Source organism: Anser brachyrhynchus (assembly GCF_964034855.1).
Source record: "Anser brachyrhynchus genome assembly, chromosome: 4".
NCBI lineage: Eukaryota > Metazoa > Chordata > Aves > Anseriformes > Anatidae > Anser > Anser brachyrhynchus.
The window spans coordinates 59706562-59731360 of NC_137698.1; the positions used below are offsets into that span (position 1 = coordinate 59706562).

The 24799-nt window shown below is 34.7% G+C and overlaps 1 protein-coding gene across 4 annotated transcripts in view; it reads right to left on the reverse strand.

Annotated features, from left to right (window-relative positions):
• Positions 1-3944: 3944 nt before the first annotated feature.
• Positions 3945-24799, reverse strand: part of TBC1D19 (TBC1 domain family member 19) — a 47176-nt gene continuing 26321 nt past the window's right edge. For 2 of the 4 annotated variants that reach the window (XM_080588876.1, XM_080588874.1), the window contains 10 exons: positions 19330-19404; positions 18772-18834; positions 14702-14786; positions 12342-12386; positions 11061-11093; positions 8613-8722; positions 7332-7423; positions 6459-6574; positions 5337-5407; positions 3945-4331 (listed from right to left, as the gene is read on the reverse strand). In XM_080588876.1, coding sequence (XP_080445002.1) covers positions 4257-4331; positions 5337-5407; positions 6459-6574; positions 7332-7423; positions 8613-8722; positions 11061-11093; positions 12342-12386; positions 14702-14786; positions 18772-18834; positions 19330-19404 — 765 coding nt within the window. In that variant the 3' untranslated portion in view covers positions 3945-4256. The other 2 variants (XR_013949959.1, XM_080588875.1) reach the window with 2 other exon arrangements.

The following is a 24799-nucleotide window of genomic DNA, read 5'->3' on the forward strand; positions in this document are numbered from 1 at the left end:
TCTGGGGCAGTTTCCCTGCCAGGTGCTGTCCCTGTCCCTGTCCCTGTCCCTGTCCCAGCTTTGGCCCTGGGCCTGGGCCTGGCCCTGCTGCACCCGCGGCCCAGCGGCTGCGCCCCAAGCGGGTTTCTGGGGCCGGAGGAAGCGGGCCGTAGCCGGCCACGCCAGATACAAAGCTCTGTTGATCTCAAACACTGGCTTCGGCTGATTGCCTTTCCTGTGTCCGCTTTAGGGATGAAAGCGGCCAGCGCAGCACCGTCTGCCAGCGGCCAGGCGTGAACAGGAAAAGGCTGTAAGAAAGGAGGGAAAAGGAAGAGCCCAGCAGCTCCAGCCACTCCTGCATCCTCCCCTCCCTCCCCCGCTTCCTAACATAAAATGCTTGACAGAAGAGCTGAGAAGTATTTTTCCGATTTGTTAAAAAAGGTGGAAAGGCTCTTCTCCTTCCCAACCGAAAATACACTACCGCAGTTTCACGCTGTGTTTCAGTAGCTCTAAATGAATTCTTATTTAGGGTTAATAAGCCACTCACTAAATGACTTTCCCCTATTTAATCTTCACACAGCAATTTATTCAGTGAAATCCCTTTAGTCTTGTTGGAAGAACTGTATAAAATTCATTCGATTTCTTTTTATTGGAAGGGAGTAAAAGAGAGACTTGGGCATCATTTTTCTGCTGGTTTCTGGAAACACAGAAATTTGTCTTGCAGTGATGACTTTCCAGCCTTTCCCTTTACTGGGATACCTAACTGTTTTACAACCTCTAAATTCCCTGCATTTCTCATAGTAAAATTTGTTACTATGACCAAAAAAATCCAGTAAAAAGTAGAAACTGTTCTATTACCAAGCCATCAGGACTAAAGTTTCAATATACTTTTTGGAGGACTGAAATAAGATAACTTGGGTACGTTTTTAGAAAAGGCTATTTGAACTTACATTTTTTTTTTTAAACAGTCTCTAACATTACACAGAATTTTTGACAGGTCATAGCCAGAATCCCAAAGGTAAGCAGCAAAAATTGATCTTTCTCTAGAAATATGGAAACAATTGGTTCTTGCACTCAAACATTTGTTTGTATCGATTTCATACAGAGAGGAACAGACCAAGAAAAACAATTTGGCTAAACTGAGCCATTTAAGGTTCAGCTATATCTATTTAAATCAATATAAGCATCTTTATTTATGATTTTACTGTCAAAATTTGGCTGTGATTTATAACAGTATAAATGAAAGACGAGTTTTAGGGTTTAGGAAGCCCTGTGACAGACTATGGCCTTTAACAGGTTTGAACTGCTCTCCAGAGTTGAAGAATTAACACTTAAGCAATTGACACTACCGAGGAGTACAAGAGAAGTATCTAGCTGTGAGACAGAAACCAATCTGTTTAGTGAAAAATGGAAGAGTATTATTTAAACAAGAGATTAAAAAACATATATCAGCCAGAAACTGAAACACAATATTTTGTTGGAACCAAAATGAGAAACTGATGGGAACATGAAAACAATAAAACTTCAGTAAAAGCAATTTTTAAAATAGATTTCAAAAAAGTTCTAACAGAGTACAATTGCAAGTCTAAGGAGAGGATCCAGTTAATTTTTAATCTTAATCTTATTATAAAGCAATTGTACTCATCATTCCTGTACACATATCTGTGTGTACCTTTTTGTGCCCCAGAGAAGTCAACTTAAACATCTGACAAAACTCAGCAGAGGCCTTCAGGAGATTCCCTGTTGCAGCTGGTCAATACAACAGATGGTTCAAGGGCTGCATGTAGCCCGTGAAGCCTTTTTCCAGCCAGCCCTGAAGCAAGAGGCACAGCATCACCTCAGGCTGACGGAGCAGCCAGCCTGGGCAGCCAGCACGAGTGGTCTGGCTAATGATGCATGCTAGCTGCAAGCATAAGGTCCCTGTTGTTGGACTCGATGATCCTTACGGGTCCCTTCCAACTCGGGATATTCTATGATTCTATGATTGTCCAGCCACCAGGAGAAACAGAGGTAAAGGACAGGAGGAAAAGTAAGTACTCCAGTGGGGAAGGAAGAGAGACACGAGGGAGAAGCGAGATGGTTAGAATGAATGAGGAGATGCCAAGTCACAAGAGAACACACCACATCTCTTATTCACAGAACTACTTGTTCAAAAAATCACCCATCAGTCTCTAATCTCTACCTATCAATACCCTTTCAAAACTATTAAAAAATTTTAAAAAAGAGAAAAAAGAATTGCTCAAAAATCCCATCAAGGAATGGGTTAGAGTAATGGTCAGATTCTGCACCATGCACTTGCATAGAGCAGTGGGAAGAATTAGCGGGTCCAGCAGGGCTCCCAGGGATCTAATTTGATATTTAGTAAATACTTTTAATTCCCTAAAAGCCATGGTAACCTTGTAATGACCTTATTGAGCCACAGTCCTTGTGACTGCTTTGTAACATTATAATTTCTAAGTTGGTACCCAGTCTTACGGATTTTAAAACTGCAAAATGCTCCATTTTTAGAAGTAGATGTGATGATGTGCTGTCCCAAAGATGAAGTAAGGTCTTGTGGTTAATACATAAACCAAGCTTCCTGAAGTATAAACAGGAATTCAGGAGAGACTGCTCATCTCTTAGGAATTTACTCTGTAATCTTTAGCAAATCTCTTAATCTTTCTATGCCTCCATTGCCCATATGTAAAATAGGGTAATACTTTCTGTAAAGATAAAAGCTGTCATGTGTGTCCTTTTTTTAAAAACTATATGTCTAGAAAAGCCTCTAGTTAAAGTGTTAAAACCATTTCTGTCAAATACTAAAAGATCTATTTCCTTGGTTATCCAGAATAAAATTGCCCAAAATATTATTCAATGTCATACCTATTAAGCAGTTTAGTTCTTCATGTAAGAAGTGATCATGCTGAAGCCAAAACTTTACCTTTTTTTTTTTAAGTTAGCCTTATAAATTTAGTAAAAAAATCTATACACGATCAGTAAGTTTCTTATTATATTATCTAGACAGAGGTAACAAGAATCACAGACATAAAGCTCATTATCCTATCTGAGATTATCGCTTAGATCACTTTTCAGATATCTTTTGAGCAAATTATGGTTTGTATTTTATTGTCATACATACTGAATGTATGTACATTCATGCATGACAACTACATATATGTAACATACATGATGAAGATAAAAGTCCTGTGGCAACCTCAGTGGCTATATTCCCCATTATATCCTTTTGACTTTGATTCTTTTCCAGGTATTAAGACATAAATCAAACCAGATTAGTGATTCCCACTTTGGTATTAAACAAGCCAGTGGAAAAAGCTGGAAGACCTCACAAAATAGTACTCGCTAACAGACAATGAGCCAGCCTGATAGCGTAGTGAAAATCCGTCACACATCGATACGAGTTTGGATTCTGAACTGAAGCCTGAGCTGTTGAATCACCAGGGCTGGAAAACTGGCAAAAGCACAACGCTGCTCTCCCAAAGAGGGTGTGGGGCACCGTGAAAGAACTCTTGGCATCATTCTCAGGGGAATATTTTGGCTCATGTGAGGACTGGCTTCAACAAGTTCAGAAGGAAGCTATGCTCAGGCCTTCTCTGCAGGGGAACATATTTTACAACATGGGACCTTTGATGAGACTCTGGGTAGGTGTTTAGAAGACTCCTGGGAGGGCATGTTGGTGAATGAGGAAAGGACGACTACAACTCTCTGTATGAAAAAATAAACATAAGTAACTAACATGAGAAGACAGAGAAAACTTCTGTGGGAAGAATAAGTAAAACAGAGATAGCAGAACTGATGTATTGTCCAACTGCATTCTTAGAAAATAAGAAAAAAATATTGTAAGCTAAAGTATCTTTACTTTCTCCACTTACGGTATTTGAGTTGATATCCTCTAAGCTGTGAGCTTGAAAAAGTTATTTAATATGAAAAGTGTTCATAATTCTGAAACATTAACGTCACAACTCAGATGAAGAATCACATTACATTTATTTAATTTAATATTACATGCATTTTAGACACTGATTCATGCTTTGTTTTTGCACAAGTAGTCATTCTTAATGTACACATAATAACCATTGTTACAGGGAAATTCAGTAGCATGCATTACACACATCTGTGCGCAAAGTTCCTGTTTTTAGTTACAAAATTCAATTAAGGTCATGATTTCTAAATGAATATTATACATACAGTTTAATTTTGGTTTTATGCAGACATTGCATAGTTAATTATCAGCTTCTCATGAAAGACTGGAAGGGTGGTATCAGTATAGTTGAAGCAAATCAAGTGACAGTAGCAAACAAGAAGATTTGAAGAAGAGGCATAACCTTCAGGGTTGAAAGGTCAGCAAGTACAGCCTAGGATAAAAACCCAAAAGGCGTGTTAAACTTGACATTTGAATCAAATTTCTTTAAAGCAGCTAAAGAAGTCAGAAAAAGATTTGGTACTGACTAGTAACAATAGTTAGGTTACCTGAATAGAAACAAATCACGCTGTTTTATGTTATTGTGCAAAAGCTTCTCTTGCCTTTTTTTTTCATTCTAACACTTCAAAGAAAAAGCATATGTTTACATATAGAAAACCAAGTAACTTTATTTTAGCCTTTAGACTTACTTCAAATATACGTGGCATCATGAGGGTATAAGAGGTCTAACATTTCAACTTGCTTCTAAAAATAATTGGGAATTAAGAATCCTTATCCTGTGGCTTGGCTAGTACTTGTGAAGTAAGTCCAATGTAATGACTGAAACAGTCAACGTCTTCTGATGAAGTATGTTAAAAAAAAAAAAAAAGAGCCATCACAAGTTCTCAACGTTTGAAAAAAATACGTCACCAGAGCTTTGAAAAAAATATACATTTTAACACAGTAGTAGAGATAAACAATAATAATCTTCATCTTAAAGATTTTTCTTCATTTCCTACCTGTAAAATGACAATACTTGCAGCAAAATTTCAGAATCAAAAATGACAAAAGTAACTTTGTAAAATCTTTGTGATATCAAAAAGCACAGAAGCAGCAACATTAAAATATACTGAGAAAAAGTATAAACGTCCATAATATCTTAAAAAACAATATATCCTACAAACATAATTACATATTTAAATAGAAAAAAAAATCTAATTATACAGCATAGTTTGATAACTCTTCATTTTTGTAACAAATATACTCTTTTACATACTTATCCCCCAGAAAAGCAGTATTATGTACTGCATGTTCATAATTAGTCTAGTTTTTATCTAAGGTAAGAATTTGGGCAGAAAGATTTGCACTATGTACCACGTGCCATGTGAAGCTTAAGTTACTGTTGTTGGCAAAGCATCAGAAACTATTTCAATCTCCCCTAACTGAAACTTATCCTTACTTCAGCTGCAGCCAGTGATGTCACCTCCATCAGGTTGACTGCTCGGAAAGCAAACACAGCAGCTGCCAGCACTGGAAAGGAAAAAAAAAAAGAAAAGAAAAGAAGCCCAGTATTTAAGTTGCTGACTTGTTAATTAGTGATTAGAATTAATCTTGATTTAAAATAGCAATTTTCACTCCCCAGAGTAATTACTTTGATGCTGAATAATAATATACAGTGGATGTCAGTGTTTGAATTTCTTTGGCTATTCATTAAAACTGATAGGGCACATGCAATTTTCTTTTAGAAAAGTTTGAGTGAAAATGCTTACATTTAATGTGACAAGCTTCTAATTACAAAGGGTAAGGTAATTTACAAATAGTTAATTTCTAAGCCAAAAATTTGGATTTACTTAAGTGGCAACATTTCAATTGTGAGCATTATGTAACATGAAAAAATAATTCGTAGTTATCTCTTGTACAGTTATATATATCTACCTAGCTGTCTTACATGTACAAATAGAACTAAAACCTTTCCTCTTCTGTTCATCTACTTTGCATTTAAAATGTGTTCCAACTGAAGATACTTATCTTCTTTAGAACACCCATCTTGAACCTTGCATAAATCTTTGGACAGAATTTCCTCTGTAAGTACAAAACTTTCAACATTTATTAAAAGACGGGGCTTTGAATAAAGATATACAGCAAAACCAGGGAAATTCTCAGTTGTGCGAAGTGCTGAAGTACTTCCCATATGTGAATAAGACAAATATTGTATTTTGTGAAAGGCGGTGAACTCAAATCTTAATCATTACCAAATCAAATGGTACCACTGAAGCTGGGAAGACATCCTACGCTCTTTTTCAGAGCGCACTTATCATCTCTGGAGCACTATCACAGCAAACAATGATAAAGAAGAAATATCGTTAAAAAAAAAAAAAGTTACTTCACATTTGTGTTAGAGATGCAGTGTTTATGCAATTCTATTTTTCTAAAAGTTATTCTCTTTGACTTGTATGCAATCTACTTTCAGCATTCAAAGAGCAACTAAGTTTTCTTCTTGTCACAAAATAGACTTGAGCTAACATGTATTTGCCTTACTACCACATGGACTCAACACATTTTGTAAAAATAATTCCATTACCAGCAAGAATTTCTAGAGAGTTGTATCCTAGGATTCTGTCCCACAGAAGCAAGAGCTGATCTGTAGCTAAATAACCAGAAAATGCTCGTACCATCCATTTAAATGAAATTCGTAGCCTGCAAACAAGTGATAAACAGTAGTAGTTACATTTTTCTCTCTCCCGTAATGATTAGACCGATGGTCTATAAATTCTTCTGCATTTCTCCTCCAGGAAGAATGGTCATTTTCTCTTGCTGCATTAATAATCAGCATTTTCCTTTGTAACAGCCATCAGAAAAATATTAAGCATCTCATTTGATAAACAACTAATATCATTACAATATTCTGACCAAACAATTACATTAAAGGGACCCTCAGCTTTTATCACCTCAAATGTTTCATCCATTTCTGCTACTATTATGAATATCAGTTATAATACAGGAAGATTTTCAAGTTCTATTGCACTTGGTGCCATGAATACACTATTGAGAATGAGAGTCTCCTGCTCTTTCCCCTTCCTCCAATGGCTTCTGCTGTAATGAACATATCACAGTGAAAAAAAAAAGTCTCCTGTCCCCCAGGAAATAAATCATTTACTCCATCAGATCTAACCTGCTGCATTATTCAGCTAAGTTTCAGTAATTCTTTTTCTCATATGAACACAAAGAGCAATTTTCCTTTCTTTTTCACAGAACGTACAGAAGGAAATGCACCATGCACAGATACACAGGTTAGACAAAGGACTCCAACTGAATTTCAAGGAAAACTGGCACATTGATGGTTGCACTTTGGAATAATTTCTCTTGGCTTTTAAATTAAAATACTACAGGACGGCCAGCATTTTCAGAACAATTAATCCATAATATTTGTAGCAAGTCAGAAAGAAGTACTTACGGCTGCGCCCCAATTTCTCGAAGGTGATAAAAAAGCTGGGGCAGATGAGTTTGTAGAAGAGTCTCAAATAGCAAACACAATGACACAATGCCCTAATGAAACAAGATCATATCCTGAATACTAACACTCATTCTGTCAAATCTGAGAAAACAGTATTGGCACGTAAGTATTCATAAATTTTTAATTCAAGAAATAAAACACCATTAATGATGTAATATACAGCTCAGGTAAGCAGGGCACAGACAACTCTGATGCTTCCAGTCACTCAAGCCTTGCTCCTACAATTCTGTGTATGTATTAGCAACATAATATGTTGTGATAGCCCCTTTCACCTCTAAGTTACTTATAATATTTGCATGTCACGGTCTAAGTACTCCGTGGGTTATTACAGTATGACCTACTTGAAATATTTCCTCTTCGATGAAACAGACCCAGTTACACTATATATATAATAAAAAATGGAGGATGTGAGAAATAATCTGTCTGATAACTAGAAACAAACAGCAATAGGGATAATTTCAACGAAGTTAAATGTAAATACATTTTAAAATTTCTTTTTTAAATTACCATGAAAATGAATAGATTCCTGTCTGACCGGTTTCCCTGCTATTAATGACTGAAAGCACAATGCCCAGCCTTGAAACAGTATATTAAGGAAAGGATTTTTTTTTTTAACCAGGAAATGTTTTCAAGATATAATACAGCTATTCAGCACTTTGTGAGGGAGAAAAGGAAAATATTTACTATGCTCTATTCTTCAAAAATGGAAGATAAGCAAAAACGTCTACAATTGTCTTACACTTGAGACAGCTGGCCACCAACATCACCAAGTTATTTAATTATACCTCCAGCATCTAGAAATGCCAAAAAGCATGTACTGTCACACAAAAACAGTTGAGTTAAAGAAAGAGACATTAACTTGCTATCACTGAAAAGACAGCTGTATATCTTTGGCTATATTGTAGTCCCTCTACCCCAGAAAACACTTGTGAGCAATTACGTCATCAATTAAAATGAGACCGAGTATGCATTTACATAACTGCTTGAATCGAGAAGCCTATTACATAAAATACAAGATTACATGAAGTACATGACATTTTATAGCAGAGACTAAAATTGAGGTAGAAAAAAATATCCGATACTCTTTCCAAGTTTGCTGAAATATTTCATTATATTTAAAAGGACGTCTTTCAGTTGTCTAGAAAATCATGTCACCGTATATTATTGTTTCATAGCAATCAGAGTATTTAGTGAGTGGGTTTTAATTCCTAATGAACTTACAGAGGGATGAGAAGAGATGGAATGGAGTCTGAAGAAAAAACGCACATACATCTCACGGAATATCTGATACAATTTGGAAGGTTCATGGTACAGAAAACAAAGTGGAGCAACTGAAAGGATAAAAGAATTATAATTGACCCAACACTGTAAACTGCTAAAAGAGTTCAATGATTAAAAGCATGAAGTATGGTGAAAAACAAGTAATTTATACTGGCACGATTTACAAAAATTATACTATATAAATTATTCAGAAAGATTTTTATAATAGAATCTACCATTAGAAGTAAAAAGTTAAGCAAGGGAGTACAATACATTCTAGCTTACATTTCTACACATTTCAAGAACCTAAACTACTTAGAACCTGCTTTTCACGGTGCTGGCTTCCTAAGAATAAGAAATACACTTTAAAGACAGCTTCTTTGGGAGTTAGGGCAATGATATGTACGAGTTTTTGATTTAACCGTCTGTAACTTCCAATGTGCTTTTTGGACACTGACCATCTCCAAATTGGTTCCCCGTTTTTAAGGCAGGCATAATTTTACTATTTGAAGACAGGTGTTTTGAAAAGTAAAGTATTAAAAATAGCTCTTGGTTGCCATATTAATGTCCCATAAGTATGACTGATCAGGAGAGACCTGTTTCTGTCTTGTAAGATCTGAAAAGCATGGCCATTTGGTAGTTTACTGTTTATAAGTTTTTTAATATACCTGATTCAAAATAAGAGTTGGCTACATTTGTAAAGCAGTGATTCTCAAACCTCTTTTTTTTTTTTTTTTTTTTTTAAGTCTGGCATATAGATAGGTCTGTTTCATGTATATGGTGCCTAAACATAATCAGATACCCCTGATTTTTACTCCATTCATTCAACGCACATTTCACAGACAGTTGTTCTGCATGCATTTCACAGCTTTTCTTTAATCTCTCCACTCAGTCATCATCACTCAACTATTACTTCATTTTGCAGATACATTCATGCAGCTTGCATTTGAATACACTCACAGTTTCTCTACATTCACCCTCCCCTCCACTTCTCTTCTACACAAAATAGGGATAGTGACACACGTCTGCATAAAAATCTATACATGTACATATATCTATGTGCATATTTATAGATATATGTGGATGTGTGCGTGAATTCATTCATATATGTGTATATATATCAGGAAGGTGGCTTTATAGAAAATAATGGCACTTGTGTATGACAGGTGGGGCACTAAGGTAGGGTGAGATGTTCACAGAAATGTGTATTTACGTTGCGCTGAGAAAAGCAGAGGGTGTTACCAGTGTGTATGTGTAAGGATTGAAGATGGAAGAGCTGGCAGGGTGCGTATGTACATAAAGGCCAGGAAGATAACAGGACAGTGCCTGACAGCTGGCACTGTACGAGCGTATGCATGCGAGCATGCAAAAATATATAGGATTTACATAAGGTCCCGGGTACTTCCTCCTAGAGCAGCACAGCATGCAAGACACAGGATGCTCTGCTTGGATTCACACTAGCATTTCTACCACCTTGTTTTTCAGCCTCCCTCCTTCTCACAGCCAGCCTGTTTTGTGCCCTTTCCAAGCAAAAGGGGAAAGGAGGGATGGAAGAAGCTCCCACCCAGTTTGAGAGGTGCTGTTCTAAAGGGCAGAGTCAAATCCAAACATTTTGAAAAGAATACATTTCACACACAAGTTGAAAGCCTCCTAGTGAACACTTAAGGAAGAGTTTGTAACTAAGCTGTTCCTTACTTCAGAAGACTTAGACTCCCCACCCAGGTTCAAATTTCCATTTCATATTTATATTACATTTTATTTCTAAGAATCAAACATTTATTATCAGCAAAACATAGCATTTTAAGTACAACCTTGAAATCTGCTTGCCCAAATACCATAAATACCTTTGACAAATCAAAAGAAAAAACTTGAAACCTGTAACAAATATTCCCTCGCATTATTTCAGCATCTCTCTGCACTAGCTGCTTTGTTACATCTGAAACTGGGGAGATTTTTCTGCTGTTTTCCTAGAAATCTTGTTGATGTTTAATCTTTCGTCTGTGCAAAGTAGTAGCAACCATTCTATCACGTAATACTCCTTTAACACCTACTTTTGGATGGATACAGAAACAGGCCTTTTACATAATTCATGTTTTTAAGACTAACAGCTAACTTAGTCTACCCAAAAGAAATGAGGCAACAGAAAAGAGCAGGCTGTCGATAAACTTCCTCCCTCTACTCATACACATTAAGATGCAGCCTCTGACCAGACCATCTGCGTAGCGATTAGCTCTCAAGGGGTATATGATATGAAGTTGTTGGAATTTTAAAAATTATATACAACAGTTTTCATGCACACAGAAACAGAACATATAGAAGTTTAAAACTTGCAGAAAAGTACATACAGTTTTTAACTACAACACAATAAAAAGAAATCCCAAACTGATAGAGTTTATGAGTCACACTTACCATACATAGAAAAGCCATGAAAAGGAATTACACCTACAAAACAAAGATTTATTTTTTTGTTGTCGTTCTTTTGTATTTATTTTTACCCATGCAAGAAATGTATTTTTTTCCCCAAGTTTCTAAATTGAATTCTGCCTGCTACAGGAATAAAATATTTCCTTCTATTAGCACCTGCAGTCTTAGATTTAAAGCTTGTAAATATTTAAGTACAGGAATTATATAATTTACTTCACTATGACCAACAGTGTGCTGTAACACATGCTGTATTTCCTAGAAAGCCATGTAAAGCTCTGTTTCCATGAAGTATAAGCTTTGCTGAAATCAGAACCCAATTTCAGATAAATGACAACCAGTAAATGTCATGCACTAACAAGGAGGGAGCAGGAGAAAAAGGAGGCCAAGACCTCCAGTAACTCATGTAGTACTCAGACAAAACATTTAGAGGACTTGGCAGTGGTAACATGACAGTTGTCTCCTCTTTTCCAACTGATCTCAGCTCCCATTCATTAATTTTCCGATAGGACCAGTAAGAAGGAGCTGCTTTGGCAAAAGGTCATAAGGACAATGTTTCATGGCTATTAAGCTGCAAATAAACGTGGAAGCAAAAATGGAAGAAGGGGAACAAACATATCTGCTATCACTGACACCACTGGAAGGGAGAAGTCACAAAAGGCAAGGTCAGAGATACAGATTTAAGATTGGTGACGTGAGGCTCTGAAAGCAAGAGCAAAGAGCTTGAACTTTAAATAAAAATGTGGGGCAAAAACAAGGTAAGAATTCAACAGACAGGGATTTAAATGGTCAAAATAAGAGCTGAAAAAAGAATTTTAACAACTGAAGTAACAGCAGGAATGATATTGACTTAAAATTATATAGAATAGTTATAACGGAATTTCGAAAATGGACACGTTTCAGAAGAAATGAGACTGTCAGGTGTGGTTTGTAGAGTTCCGAAAAGCTGGGGGTCAGATGGTTTCAGCACACAGCTTTCAGATCCTCTAAGTGGAGCATCCTGTCACTGAAGTACAAGCTGCTGCACCAGAAGTTGTTTTCCATCTCCTTCCCACACATGTAGACAAACTCCGTATGTGACTATTAACACCAGGCTGAACATGGTTCTGCAGTAGCTTCAATCCATCTTACTCCTTTAAATTAATTAATTTGGCAGAATAACAGTAAAACACAGTTTGTTATAGAAAAAGAGGTTATCATGTATTCAGGAAAAAAAAATCCTGTATCTTTCCAATCTACCACTAGAGGAGGCAATAGTATAACTCTTACCATTTGGTGGATAGAAAACAGCATATTCTTCTATTCCAAGTTTTCCTGTGAATCATCAAACCACAATTAAAAAGATTAAACTGTTAAAATTTGTACAGATAAAATTTACATTTTTAATCTATAAGTGACACTTACAAAAATGATAACTACCAATACCATTGACCATTTGATATTGTCCAAAAGTATGTAAGGAATTCAGATACACTCTAAAATATAAAACAAAAATGCAGCACCAACAAGGGAGGATGACAAACAGGAAAAAAACAAAAGGAAAAAAAAAAAGCATTTCAGCAACGCTGTACCAATGAGATTTGATTTGGGTGTATATTAGGAGCTCTAAAGGTGTTTGCTGCGTCCTTGAAGACAGTGAAGCTCTCTGAGGAGATAAGGTTAAAGGGATAAGTCTGTCATGCTGTGGCAGACTGACCTAGGGACAGGAAAGACATTTAAAAAGACAGAAGAACACTGGATAAAAAAAAACATCCAAGGCTTCATTAAGCCTGCAACAGAGAGGAAGATGGATGGTACAGCTGTGATATAACAACAACAACAGAAATTAAGTAATTTATTGGATACAAAAGGCTAATTAAGTAAAGACAAACTTTAACAGTACAAACTGAACATACAACTGTTTCTCTTCCTTGCAAAATGAACATGTTACATCAGTTAACAGTATCTTAACTATAGAACTTTCTCAATTAAAATCTTAACAATATAGCAATCAAAAAATTTTTAAGCACAACTATTTGAAAACTTAAATTATTTCTCTGTTTTAAGATGAGAAATTTAACTAGAAATTATAATAAACTATGTGAAAATGTACAGATATGCAGAGATTCTCTAGACCTCTGTGCATTTTGTTTCCTCTATACATAAAAAATTAGCACACACAGCTTTTGTCAGGTTTGGACTTAAATATTTTCCTGTAGTATGAATCAACTGAATTAAGTTCAAAATTACTTTGTGAAGCTCTTGCCCAGTACCCTACAAAAATAAAAAGCAGTATTTTTGAATAACAGAAGTTACTTGTTTCCTTAAACTGAAAGAATAATTTTACTTTCCCTTTCAATTGTTTGCTTGCCATGCAGCAGGGAGTTGTAATCTGGAAGGACAGTATTTTTAGCATGAAGCATTTCTCTTGGCTAATTAGCCAAAAATAGGACCTACGAGCCTTTCGGATTTATACTGCACAGGTTCAGCAGAGACTTAGATTTCAGCAACTTCATTCCTCGGATTTGTTTCTGAATAAGTGGAATAGTCCTATAGCTGTGTTTCTGGGCTGCTATGGCCTGAGGTGAGACACAGGTCCCTCTCCTGTTCTGCCCTCAGGTGAGCCCCTTGCTGCTTTCAGACAGTAAATTAAAAAAACTGCCTAATTCAGGTAAAGAGAGAGAAAAGACCTACAAAGCAATAAAAAAGGAAGAAAAAAACCCAACAAAATAATCGTTGTCTCTAGTGAGAAAAGTAGCAGCAGAAGGCAAAGTCAGCAGAGATCCTGGTACAGGAATCATATTAGGCTAAATACACTGGAACTAGGGACCAAGGAAGAAAACTGGAATGCAGAAGGTAAAGGTAGAATGAAAAAATAAAAAGCATTGGATGGTTGAAGGGTTCAAGGTGAAAGACAAAATTAGGGTAAAGCCAAGGCAGATGATGATCTAAGAAGCCAGGAAGAGCCCATAGCAGTAGAAGCTGGCAGAGAAGGCAAGCGTGAAGTGATAAATTTAAGACTGTTAGGTTACGAAAAATAAGACTCACAGAGGGAAATAAAGCCAAAGGTAGGGTAAAACTCTAGATGACACAGTGCTTTGAAAATAATAATAACAATAAAAAAAAAAATCTGTGCTCTACCTGCATGGTAGAGCTCTACTCTCCCAGACCTTGGAACAGAGCCCAAGATTCTTCAGCAACTTGTTCTGCTCCTGTCTACAAATATCTAAGAAACTCTCTACTTCGGGAAGATAACATCCTATCCCCACTTCCAGTTGGTAAATTTGTTGAAGTTGCAGAGGACTATGTCACGTATTTAAATTTCTAACCGTGATGACGATAGATATCCAGATTCTACCATATTGTCATAGTTGTGTTTTGAATTTATTTTGGTAAAACACTGGAGAATTACACACATAAAACTACCATAAAATAACATCATTGCAACCTGGTCTTTATGTGATCAGTTTCTAAACTGTGATAATAGAATCTGTCCATATGTCAGCTGGATACATGAAGATTTATTAATGTTCTTTTAAACATAGTCTATCGGGTGTAATGAACATAAAGGAAATTCACATACTGCATTACTGTAGCAGTCAACAAAAGTCTGTGCATTACTATTATTTTTTTAAAACAACTCCCTTTACCTCGTATGTATGATTTTGGTGGGGTTGCACTACTGTAAGTAAAGTGCTCCAATACTGATGTATCTCGGGAAAAACAGAGTAATACCTGTAGAAGACAAAAATAAACTGACAATCAACAAAGCAATGTCAAACAGAGATTTAAGCACCTGCCCTAATTAGCACCTATTATACTTTCCTAAAAAGAGCTAATATGGTTGAAAGCTATTGACCAACTTAATTCACTTTCCTGTTAAAATTTCCAGGCTCACTTTGAACTTGTTACGATACCATCTTCACATTCACTTATTGTCAATAAAATATCCACACTCTCCAATCTTCCTGTTTGCCTCTAAGCATGAATTTAAACCCTTCTGTCATGTCATATTGACCTACACCTGAATAATCAGCTCACTGGAACATTTTGGAATGCTTCGTAAGTATTCTAACTTTTTGCTTAGACATCTTAGTTTTAACAACTAAGTCTTTAACAGCTTGCTCTGTGAATGCAACTCACTGCTGTGATGCTTATCAGGTCATTTTCCTAATCGGTTACTATGACTCAGGGAAGTCCTAGTAAGTGAATAAGCAAATGAAACATTTACATTTTAACATGTCTGCATTTCCAGAAGACCGATCCTCTTATTGTCTCTCGTTCCAAAAATCTTTGCAGAATGCTTGCACTACGTTCAATTCTTTCCAAAAGAACAGATGAGAACATTCACCTCATATCCATAATTTCTTAAATGTATACTGTATTTTGTAAAATATATCTGTATTTCTCATTGCTAACATAAAGGAACAATCTAGAACAACTGAGTATAAAATTAAATATTAAAAGCATTCCTAGAAAAAAATAATAAAGAAACTCATCCCACATACAGTTGTAAAAAATGTAATAATTATTATACTTGGAAATTTTCATGTTGTGGATGCAATGAAAGGCTGCAGTATCAACAACGGACACAAGAGGGCAGAAGTAACACACTCTTCAACTTGATGCTGATTTTTGTGTATCTTAAACCCTCTCCTCTTTCAGGCTTTAAAAGTTTTTCTTCAAATTGTAGCCAAGGTTTAAAATGTGGAGATGTTTTATATGGTGTTTTACCACATAATTTATTATAAATAAAATTAATAGATTTTTCCTTCAACTAACTATTCCAAACATTTTCCAGAAATCAGCATTTATTAAAAGGAACATTGCAAAACTGTGACACCTGAACACCACTGCATTTTTTTTATTATTATTATTTTGAGACATTTCCCTCTTCTGAATTTCAAAATTACTTCTCAGATAACAAACATCTTTTAAAAAATAAATAGCTTCTTTATCTTCAACGGTTGAAGCTAAATATTATTTTTGCGCAATACACAATCATTTTCATAGCTGCCAAAATACAACTGACAATAACAATACACAGGCAAATGTAATTCTCTGTATATGTTAACTGAGGTGAGAGAAGATGAACTAATTTTAAAAGGACATAAATTGCGTTCTCTCATAGGGGAAAGAATGTAACCTTAATTTGAGGCCTCGAACACCCACCACCTTTTTTCCTTCCTTTTTTTTTTTTTTTTGAACACAGTGTCCAGTACCAGTATCTGGAAGTCTTTAAGACTATGTATCTTTATATGAGGCAGACTCTCAAACACAAGTTCCGACAACACCTAAAAGCTGCTGGGTAAGGTTCCTTGCATGTATTCATTATGCAGGATGTAAAACTACAGTATTGAAATTAAACATCTGACATTAAATCATGAATTTTTGATTTATGTATTATTCTTCTCATTCACAAAAGTGCTACTGCTAATGGAAACTAATACAACCTCTTTTTAGGTATAGAGATGTTTGATAAACCATTGGATATTTTTACCAGCAATACAGTCACAATCAGAAAACCAGTGAATTCAAAGGACTGAGAAAAACAAAAAACAAAGCCAAAGCTTTTATTAAAAAAAAAAAAAGACTATAATGAATGTAACTGTACTCTATTTCAATAGTTATAAAGAAGTAATAAACAAATGTTAACTTGGGATAAAGAAAGCACAGTAAAGCAAATAAATTACATCATTTCACAATGTTCTTCCTAGGAAGGAATGCATGCTATTAAAGAGGTACCAACAATGCAACTGAACATCCTCGATATTATTTTATGGCCAAATGTTCTGGTTTTGATGGATACTTTTTCTGTTAAACAATTCACAGACAAATGTCACACTCTGCTTAAAGACTTGAAAAACTTTGAGGCGCTAATGAGCTACAAGAAAGCTAAAACAACAATGCAAAAAACAAAAAACAAAAAACAATGCAAACGTAGAAATAATTTAATTGGTTTAAACTAAAGCTTACATTACCTCCTTTATTTAGCTAATATTGAATTCCAGTTACTATATGAAATCAGTAAATAATATTCCATATCAGAGAGATGCCTATACTGCAAAGTTTTTAGGTCCTACAGAATAAAATCATCTGATAGTGATGCATTTGCAAATTCATGACGCATTTGCAAAATAGGTTGGAAGAGAAAATGATCAAGGAAAATGGTTAACCTTCTACTAGAAAAAAAAAAACAACAAACGTAAGGAATGCCACAACATACCAAAGAAAACAAGAGCAACTAATAACTAGATGCTTAAGGTATTCTTTGCCTAAAAGCCTGGAAGTAAAATTAGCCACATAATTTTTCAAAGATTTTTGGTTGACTCTCCCTTCAAATTACTAAGGTTAGGTTGGGAATTTTAATGATTTCCATTCTGTAATAATTCCTTTAGTCAATAGAGATATATACAAAAATAAAATTTTCAATTGTGCTTTATATTGAGACCAATGAAAAAAATATTTACGAGAGTCTTAAAACAAAAGATTATACTGTACACTTGCTTAAATTCATTTACAGATTTTAATTGTGTCCCTTAGAACTCTCAGCTAATGACTAGTTGTTATGCCTTAGTTGCCTATATAATGAATGAAACAGAAAAAGATGAGATTTTTACATCCCATGATGTTTCCAATATAACAATAATGAAGGTTCTCGATTTAAGTGTCAAATAAAAATCTACATGCAAATATTTCACTGAAAAAAACACTGTTGCTTGAGTTGTCATCATGTAGTCACTTTACAGATTTTAATTTAGAAACAAATTCAGATGCAGATCTTAATATTGTAAGCGTTTTAAGTTAAAAAAACAGGCTATAATTTCTTGAATTTAGCATTTTAAGTGTTAATATTGAAATCCTTACTATGCTAAAAATATAATGACATAATTGAATAGTATGTTTAAATACTAACATTCTTATACTTCTATGGGCTAAACAATGTTAAGGACAGCTCCTTCCTTTGTTTATTCTCCAGACTACTAGCAGTTTTATCATGAAAGAAAAACTCATTTCATTTCACATAGCTCTAAAACAAAAAATTAAGCGAGCCTAACCTAACAGGTGTGACTAATGAAATTGAAAGAACTGTGGAAATGGTAAGTTTGCTGCATGACATTTATGTTGACACTGCAATCAACCACAAATTAGGAAATTCATAAATGTAATCTCCTTCTATTTAAGGGCATCTGACAGGCAGCAATGTAGATAATTCTTTACAAATTAGCTGGGTTCTCCATTGCTAGAAGCAGCTTTGGAACGGCAGCAATCTTAAAAGGAACCATAAACATGCAGAATCAAAGTCTTCAGTGTGAAAATACATCAGTAAAATATCTTGATACTTACTGTAGCAGGTCACTGAAATAGCTCTAAAGCAATATTTTTGTTTCTAAACTGGAAATCCGAACATACTGGTCCTATCTTAATTTCTCTGTACTCCATAGCTCCCGTTTATCATTTCAATACTACAAAGCTAGAAAGAGGAAGAAAATGGCAGACTTCATATTTTCTGTATTGGAGAGACAACTTGTAGGGTTCTTCAGTTTTTAAGAAGCCTGTCATGCTTCATCTATCTAAATGTACAAGATTAACTTAGAGTATTGATATTCCGAAGGGACAATATATGTAATGCAGCACATGCATCTGGCTAGGGTCTCACTGCATTCTGTCTCAGCAATATACTTTCTAGCTTTTCCAAGAAAAAAAAAGAGTTACATACCTGATATAAATAATCCTCAAATACAAAATAGTAGTCATCATTGCTTGCTGTTAGCTTTACATCCTGAAATCAAAAAATACAGCACTTTGAAGCTGGAAGACATCTTTTCAGACTCCCTACAGAAGCTAAGCTTAACAAAGTGGTAGAAGACACCATTTCACCATTTAATAATGAAACAGCTGTGGTTAAGCACATACTCCGTATTTTAAAATGCATAAACATAATATTAACTTGATTATTAAAGTATTTAGAATTGAAACTTGGAATACTTGAATGCCAGTGCTTTCCTTCCTTCCAAAACCAGTTATTCCTTCAAATGAAGTTACCATTTCTTTACGACTGTTTAACACTTCAACTCAAACAAATATCTTATGCAAGAGCCAACACAGGCACAAGGAGAGAATTTACAATAACGAATCGACACTAATTATTCTGACACTCCTTAAAATCAAACCATCAAACATTTTCTTTGTTTAAAAAAACTACAACAACATAAAAACAAGATATTGGTGTGATGAATATATACATCTCTTAATCACTGGTTAATGAATTACTTACTTTGTAAATCAGGCTGTCCACTAAAAGGTCGTACTGAATCACATTTGACTTAAGTTGTTCATAGTACAAGATATCCTAAAATTAAAAATATTATCATCATCACTATGAGACAAAATTCAATCTGTATTGAAGTTACGGAAGCTAATTTTTAATAATAATAAAAAAATAAAATAACAGCGTTTATTAAACTCAAATACCCACTGCATAATTTAGAAAGTATTCTATCACTGCTTCTTCTGTCTCAGTAATCAGGTAGATACTCGAGACTTTATAAAAAGACCTCCCCTTCATATTTATTCATGTATCAGGTAATTAATACAAGTGAGAATAAGGGAACTAATTCAAACCAAAGATTCTTATCTTCCAACCTCTGGGTATCCATACAGTCAAAAGTTTTTCAATGCTCAAAATCACTATGACTTTCTTCTTTGTTATCCTTTACTTTCATGATCCTCTTCAGTAATGAGTTCTGTCATATCTTCTAGCATTAGTGAGCTGCTGCAAATATTTAATGTTAATATAATACAAACCTAAAAAAATGTTGAAAAGATGAAATGATATCAAAATGATGAAAAGATATCAAAAATCTTGTGGAGAATACAAAAAACTCAGGACTTTTTTTTAAACTTCAGTTACTTCCTGAGCGTCTAAAAAAGATACACAAAGGGGAAACAACTGGAAAGTAACAGAACAAACACTATTTTACTTTTGCTTATTTTATGCCTTTCTTCTAAGAAAGATCTTGCAAAGGAAAAAAAATTTACATGTTCCACTATCATGTAATTCCTAAATCCCCAAATACCACTCTGCCATTATGCCTGCAATTGAATATTACTGTTTCAATTGTTTTCGATGGAATTGTTATAATTTATACACTAAATCATCAGTCCCAAAGCTCCTTCTCACTTTACAATTTTTTTTTATTTCAGTGTCTCTCCAGACACCATACAAATGCTTGTATATTGCAAGCTTTACATAATATTTATTGCTGATTTCTTTGCAACAGATGTATGCTTGGAGTAAGGATTTCACAAAATAATGGGAAAAAAGATGAAATTTCAAAAAACCATTTTAAAGGGAGAGAATAGAAGTAAAGAGAAGACTAGGGAACACTGCAACTGTTCTTTGCATTGATCAAAAACTGAAAAGTAGTGAATAGCATACACTTAGAAATCTCTTAAAACTAATAGATTATTAGACTTAGTTTGAAATGAGGACAAATACAGTATTCCTTAAGTAATGCTAACTACCACAGGGAAAATATTTTAATTTTTCTTTTAGAGGGGAAAAAAAAAGGAGGTATAATTAATACACTAACACTTTACAAAGGGTGAGACAAAATTTACTAAATAAAAACTAATAGCAGTCTGGATGTAAAACTGTTCTTAAAAGCTACAGAAAACTACCTTAATATTCAAGTTATAGTTTTAAACCATCAATACTGTAGTATATTTAAGTGCAGCACTGTCAAATGAATAATCTACAAAGGTGTTTTTTTTTGCTTGTTTTGTTTTTCCTATCTCAAATAACCGTACCTATTATGACAGGAACTAGCAAAAAAAACCCAAAACCTTCTTTTTCATGCTAGCCATACTGCATGAGTAACTGTTTCTGTTGTATATGTACGCAAGATGCCTTATAGGTATTGCCAATTCCACTAGCACTAATGTGGTTGATACATCACTTGACAGAGTCTACAATCAAGGCAGTGTGTGAATCCTTTGTCAAACAACTAGCCTATTCCTCATATATGCACAGCAAGATAAGAAAAGCATTTTTAACTATGAAAAAATACTAAGACAGAATGGGAAGAGGATGAGAGAGGTTGTCTGCGAGTGACACCTTTCCTTTAAAACCTAATTATTCAACAAGATTCTCAAATACAGATCCACAAGGCAGCAACCTGATGAGCTCTGGAACTCCTGAGGATCAGTTCCAACACTGGCACGTTAGAACAAAGTTTTCTGTCACATTACATTGGCTACTAATTTGTAGAACAGGGATAATAATGTTTTTCTACTATGCATAGATCCATGAAGCTTCATGAATTTATGCTCATAGATCAGTTCGAGCTCTTAAGTTATTTTTTTTAAGGTAAGTCAAATACAGTACCAAATCTCTGCATTTTATTTGTATGAAGTAAGTCCTGCTACCACATCTCCCAATGCCAAAACAATAATCAATTGTTTAGAAAACAGTAAGGACTCATTTTAAAAGGTGTTTGTATATCACTAGGCTGCACTTTTTTCCTTCGTGCTTTTGTTCTCTTAATGAAGAAAACAATGTTAAACCTTTCACTGAATGCATTGAAAAGAGTTAATTTAGCAATACCAGATGGATGGGTCAGTTTCTCAGGAAATCTTACATAATAAACACCCAGCAGTAAGTACAGAATCAAAAACAAATGTAATGTTAAATCCACCTGAACTAGACTCTGTACAAGTGAAGGTTAGAGGCAATTTCAGTCATAAGCAGAGCTCACGTGGATGTCAAGAAAACACCAGAAGAATAAATGTACACGTTGGCATTCAAATATGACAGTAAGTAGCAATCACTGTATTTGCTTTTTGCAACAAAATCAAAGAATCAAATCATTCAATCCTTTTAGAAAAGAATGAAAAATATTTCTGAATATGAAATATTTCTGAAAATTAAGTATCTCACAAGATAAATATATACAAACACTATAGGCTTTGTTTATAGCATTTTAAGGAATGCTCTCAGCTTTCTATTTTATAATTAAGATATCTTAAACCATATATAATATTCTGTAAAGTATGTCTAGAAATTTAAACAAAAATAAAATTGAACCAACAGCTATAGAAGAGAGAGATATAGCCACAATTTATTTTACTGAATAACTAGCTAATTTACCTCATGGTGACAACTGAACTGCAGAATAATATAGAGATAATAATATATGCCCCAAGAGTAGCTATTATGAGTGAAAAGTGTACCAAAATGCATCTATCTGCTAATTTATCTGCTACATTTTGAAAGAAAAAAATAATAATATAGATGATGATGGTGAATGTGTGTGTGAACAGGTTTTAACTGGAGGACGTTTTGTTAAACGTTCAGTGAGAAGTGTCCCAACTCATTGATGAAAATATTTATTATGAAAATATTTCTGGGTATTCTAGATTTTGAGGTCACATTAGATTGTTGAGGTCACATACGGTGGGTCCAAGGGTCCAGCTAATGCTATCACTAGTCCATTGTTTTGCACTAACCTTTTCCTTTCTTCCTTTCTGAACTAGCAAGGCATTTTATTATATTTTACGTTACCTTACAAGAGCCCATAGTGTCTCTTGTCTACACTCCTTCTGTTCTTTGATGTGTTGGTGGTGTGGTTTTGTTTTGTTTTGTTTTGTTTGTTTGTTTGTTTCTTAACTGTTTTCCAATCCTTTATTTCAATAATCTCAAACTTGACAAATTTGCAATTCAACATTATTTCATCCATCCTTACTTTTCTTTCAGGTTGTCGTTACCATTCTCTAGCCACTTACCTTTCTAGAGTTTTTTTCATCTTCACCACAAAATACTGTTTCACTAACAATTTCCTGCATACAGCCAAATAGTCTCTACCTCAAGGCTCTGAACCCCGTGCAACATCTCCTAAAGCAGAATGTCTACTGCACTGAATCAAAGAATACTTTATGTGTATGAAGTTGTTTTTTTCTACCTCCTCTATAGTTCATGAGCATCGTTTTCTAAGTGTGTAGAAAGTTAACACAAGGTAAATATGATGTCGGGGGGGGGCGCATTAACTGTGCTAACAGAAATGTCCACATGCAGAAGTTGGAGATGCCTTACTAATTACTACAAAGTGAAAACACATCCATGAGTAGATGTAATCAAATGCACTACCCTCTAGCTTACCTAATGGTAGATTGAGTTAATACACTCACAGCAGAAGCTAACCTTTGGACAATGTCTAAAATATTCACACTTCATGCATAATAGAAACACACATTAAAAACTACTAAAAACTAGAGTTAACTTTTAGAGGATGTAACAGTATGGCCAACAAATATATTAATAGACAGACACAGCTTGTTCCTCTTTAAAAAAGAAGTAGAAAAGATGTCCATGCCAATTTCAGAAATTAAATTTTAAGAAATCTATTTCCATAATAGCTCATGCTTTACATAAAAGTAAAATGAAATATTTTATTATTTTTCTCATTTTCTTGACTTTCTGTCATCAAAACAGAATCCCCAGCTTTTTTATTCAACTTTTTCATTTTCTACATTAAGATAAAAATGTTGTTAGAGCATGTAGCATTTAACAGAATATAAACAGATGCAGCGTAACCAACAACATTAATTTCATATCTATTAAACTCATGGTCTCATAAAGAGCAAGAATTCTAAAGGTCAAGCTGGCCTAATAATTTAAAAGAACTTAAATCTTGTGTTGAGCATCTTGATTAAGATTTACAATATTTCATTATTATTTCAACAGCTCTTTCTTCTACAGAGTTTCATCTTTTACTTACGAGAAACAAAAAGCCTGCTCTATTTCTCAAAAAAATAAAAAGAATAAACTAAGTAATTTTAATTCAAGACCAAATAACTTTATTAAAAACTTGTTTTCGCATGAGTGCTCCTTAGGTAAGTTGCCAATGAACAAGATTCACATTTATTTTTATGGATAAGTTCTTATCGTACTATGTAGTCACCAATAAACGCTGCGGTGTTATGAGAAAATGACTACATCCTCAAAGGACATTAAATACAGTAAAATCGATACAAGGCTTTTACTGAAATAAAAATAACCTTCATACATGTAAATTTGGTCATAAATGTAACAAAGTACTGACAATTCTCCAAAGACTTAACTATAGATTTTAATTCCTATGGTATGAATATATTAGATATACTGATAATGATATGTTTTCTGATACTGCAAAGGAGTTCACTGTTGAGGACTTGAGTAAAATAGAAAAAGTGTTTGTACATATGCCTTTATGCCTTTATATTTTCATAGAACGGCTCAGGTTTGAAGGGACCTTAAAAATCCTCTAGTTCTAACCCCCTGGCCACAGGCAGGGATGCCACCCACTAGATCAGGTTGCTCAGGGCCTCATCCAACCTGGTCTTGAACACCTCCAGGGATGGGGCATCCACAACCTCTCTGGGCAGCCTGATCCAGTGCCACGCCACCCTCTGAGTGAAGAATTTCCTCCTAATCTCTAACCTACATCTCAGCTCTTTTAGTTTAAAACCATTCCCCCTTGTCCTGTCATTATCTGACTGAGCAAAAAGTTGCTCTCCATCTTTTTTATAAGCCCACTTTAAGTATTGAAGAGCTGCAATAAGGACACCCTGGAGCTTTCTCTTTTGAAGAAGCCTAAAGGCTGAACAGCCCCAGCTCTCTCAGCCTTTCTTCAGAGAAGAGGTGCTCCAGCCCTCTGATCGACTTCCTCTGGACCTATTCTAATGTATCAACATCCTACTTGTGCTGG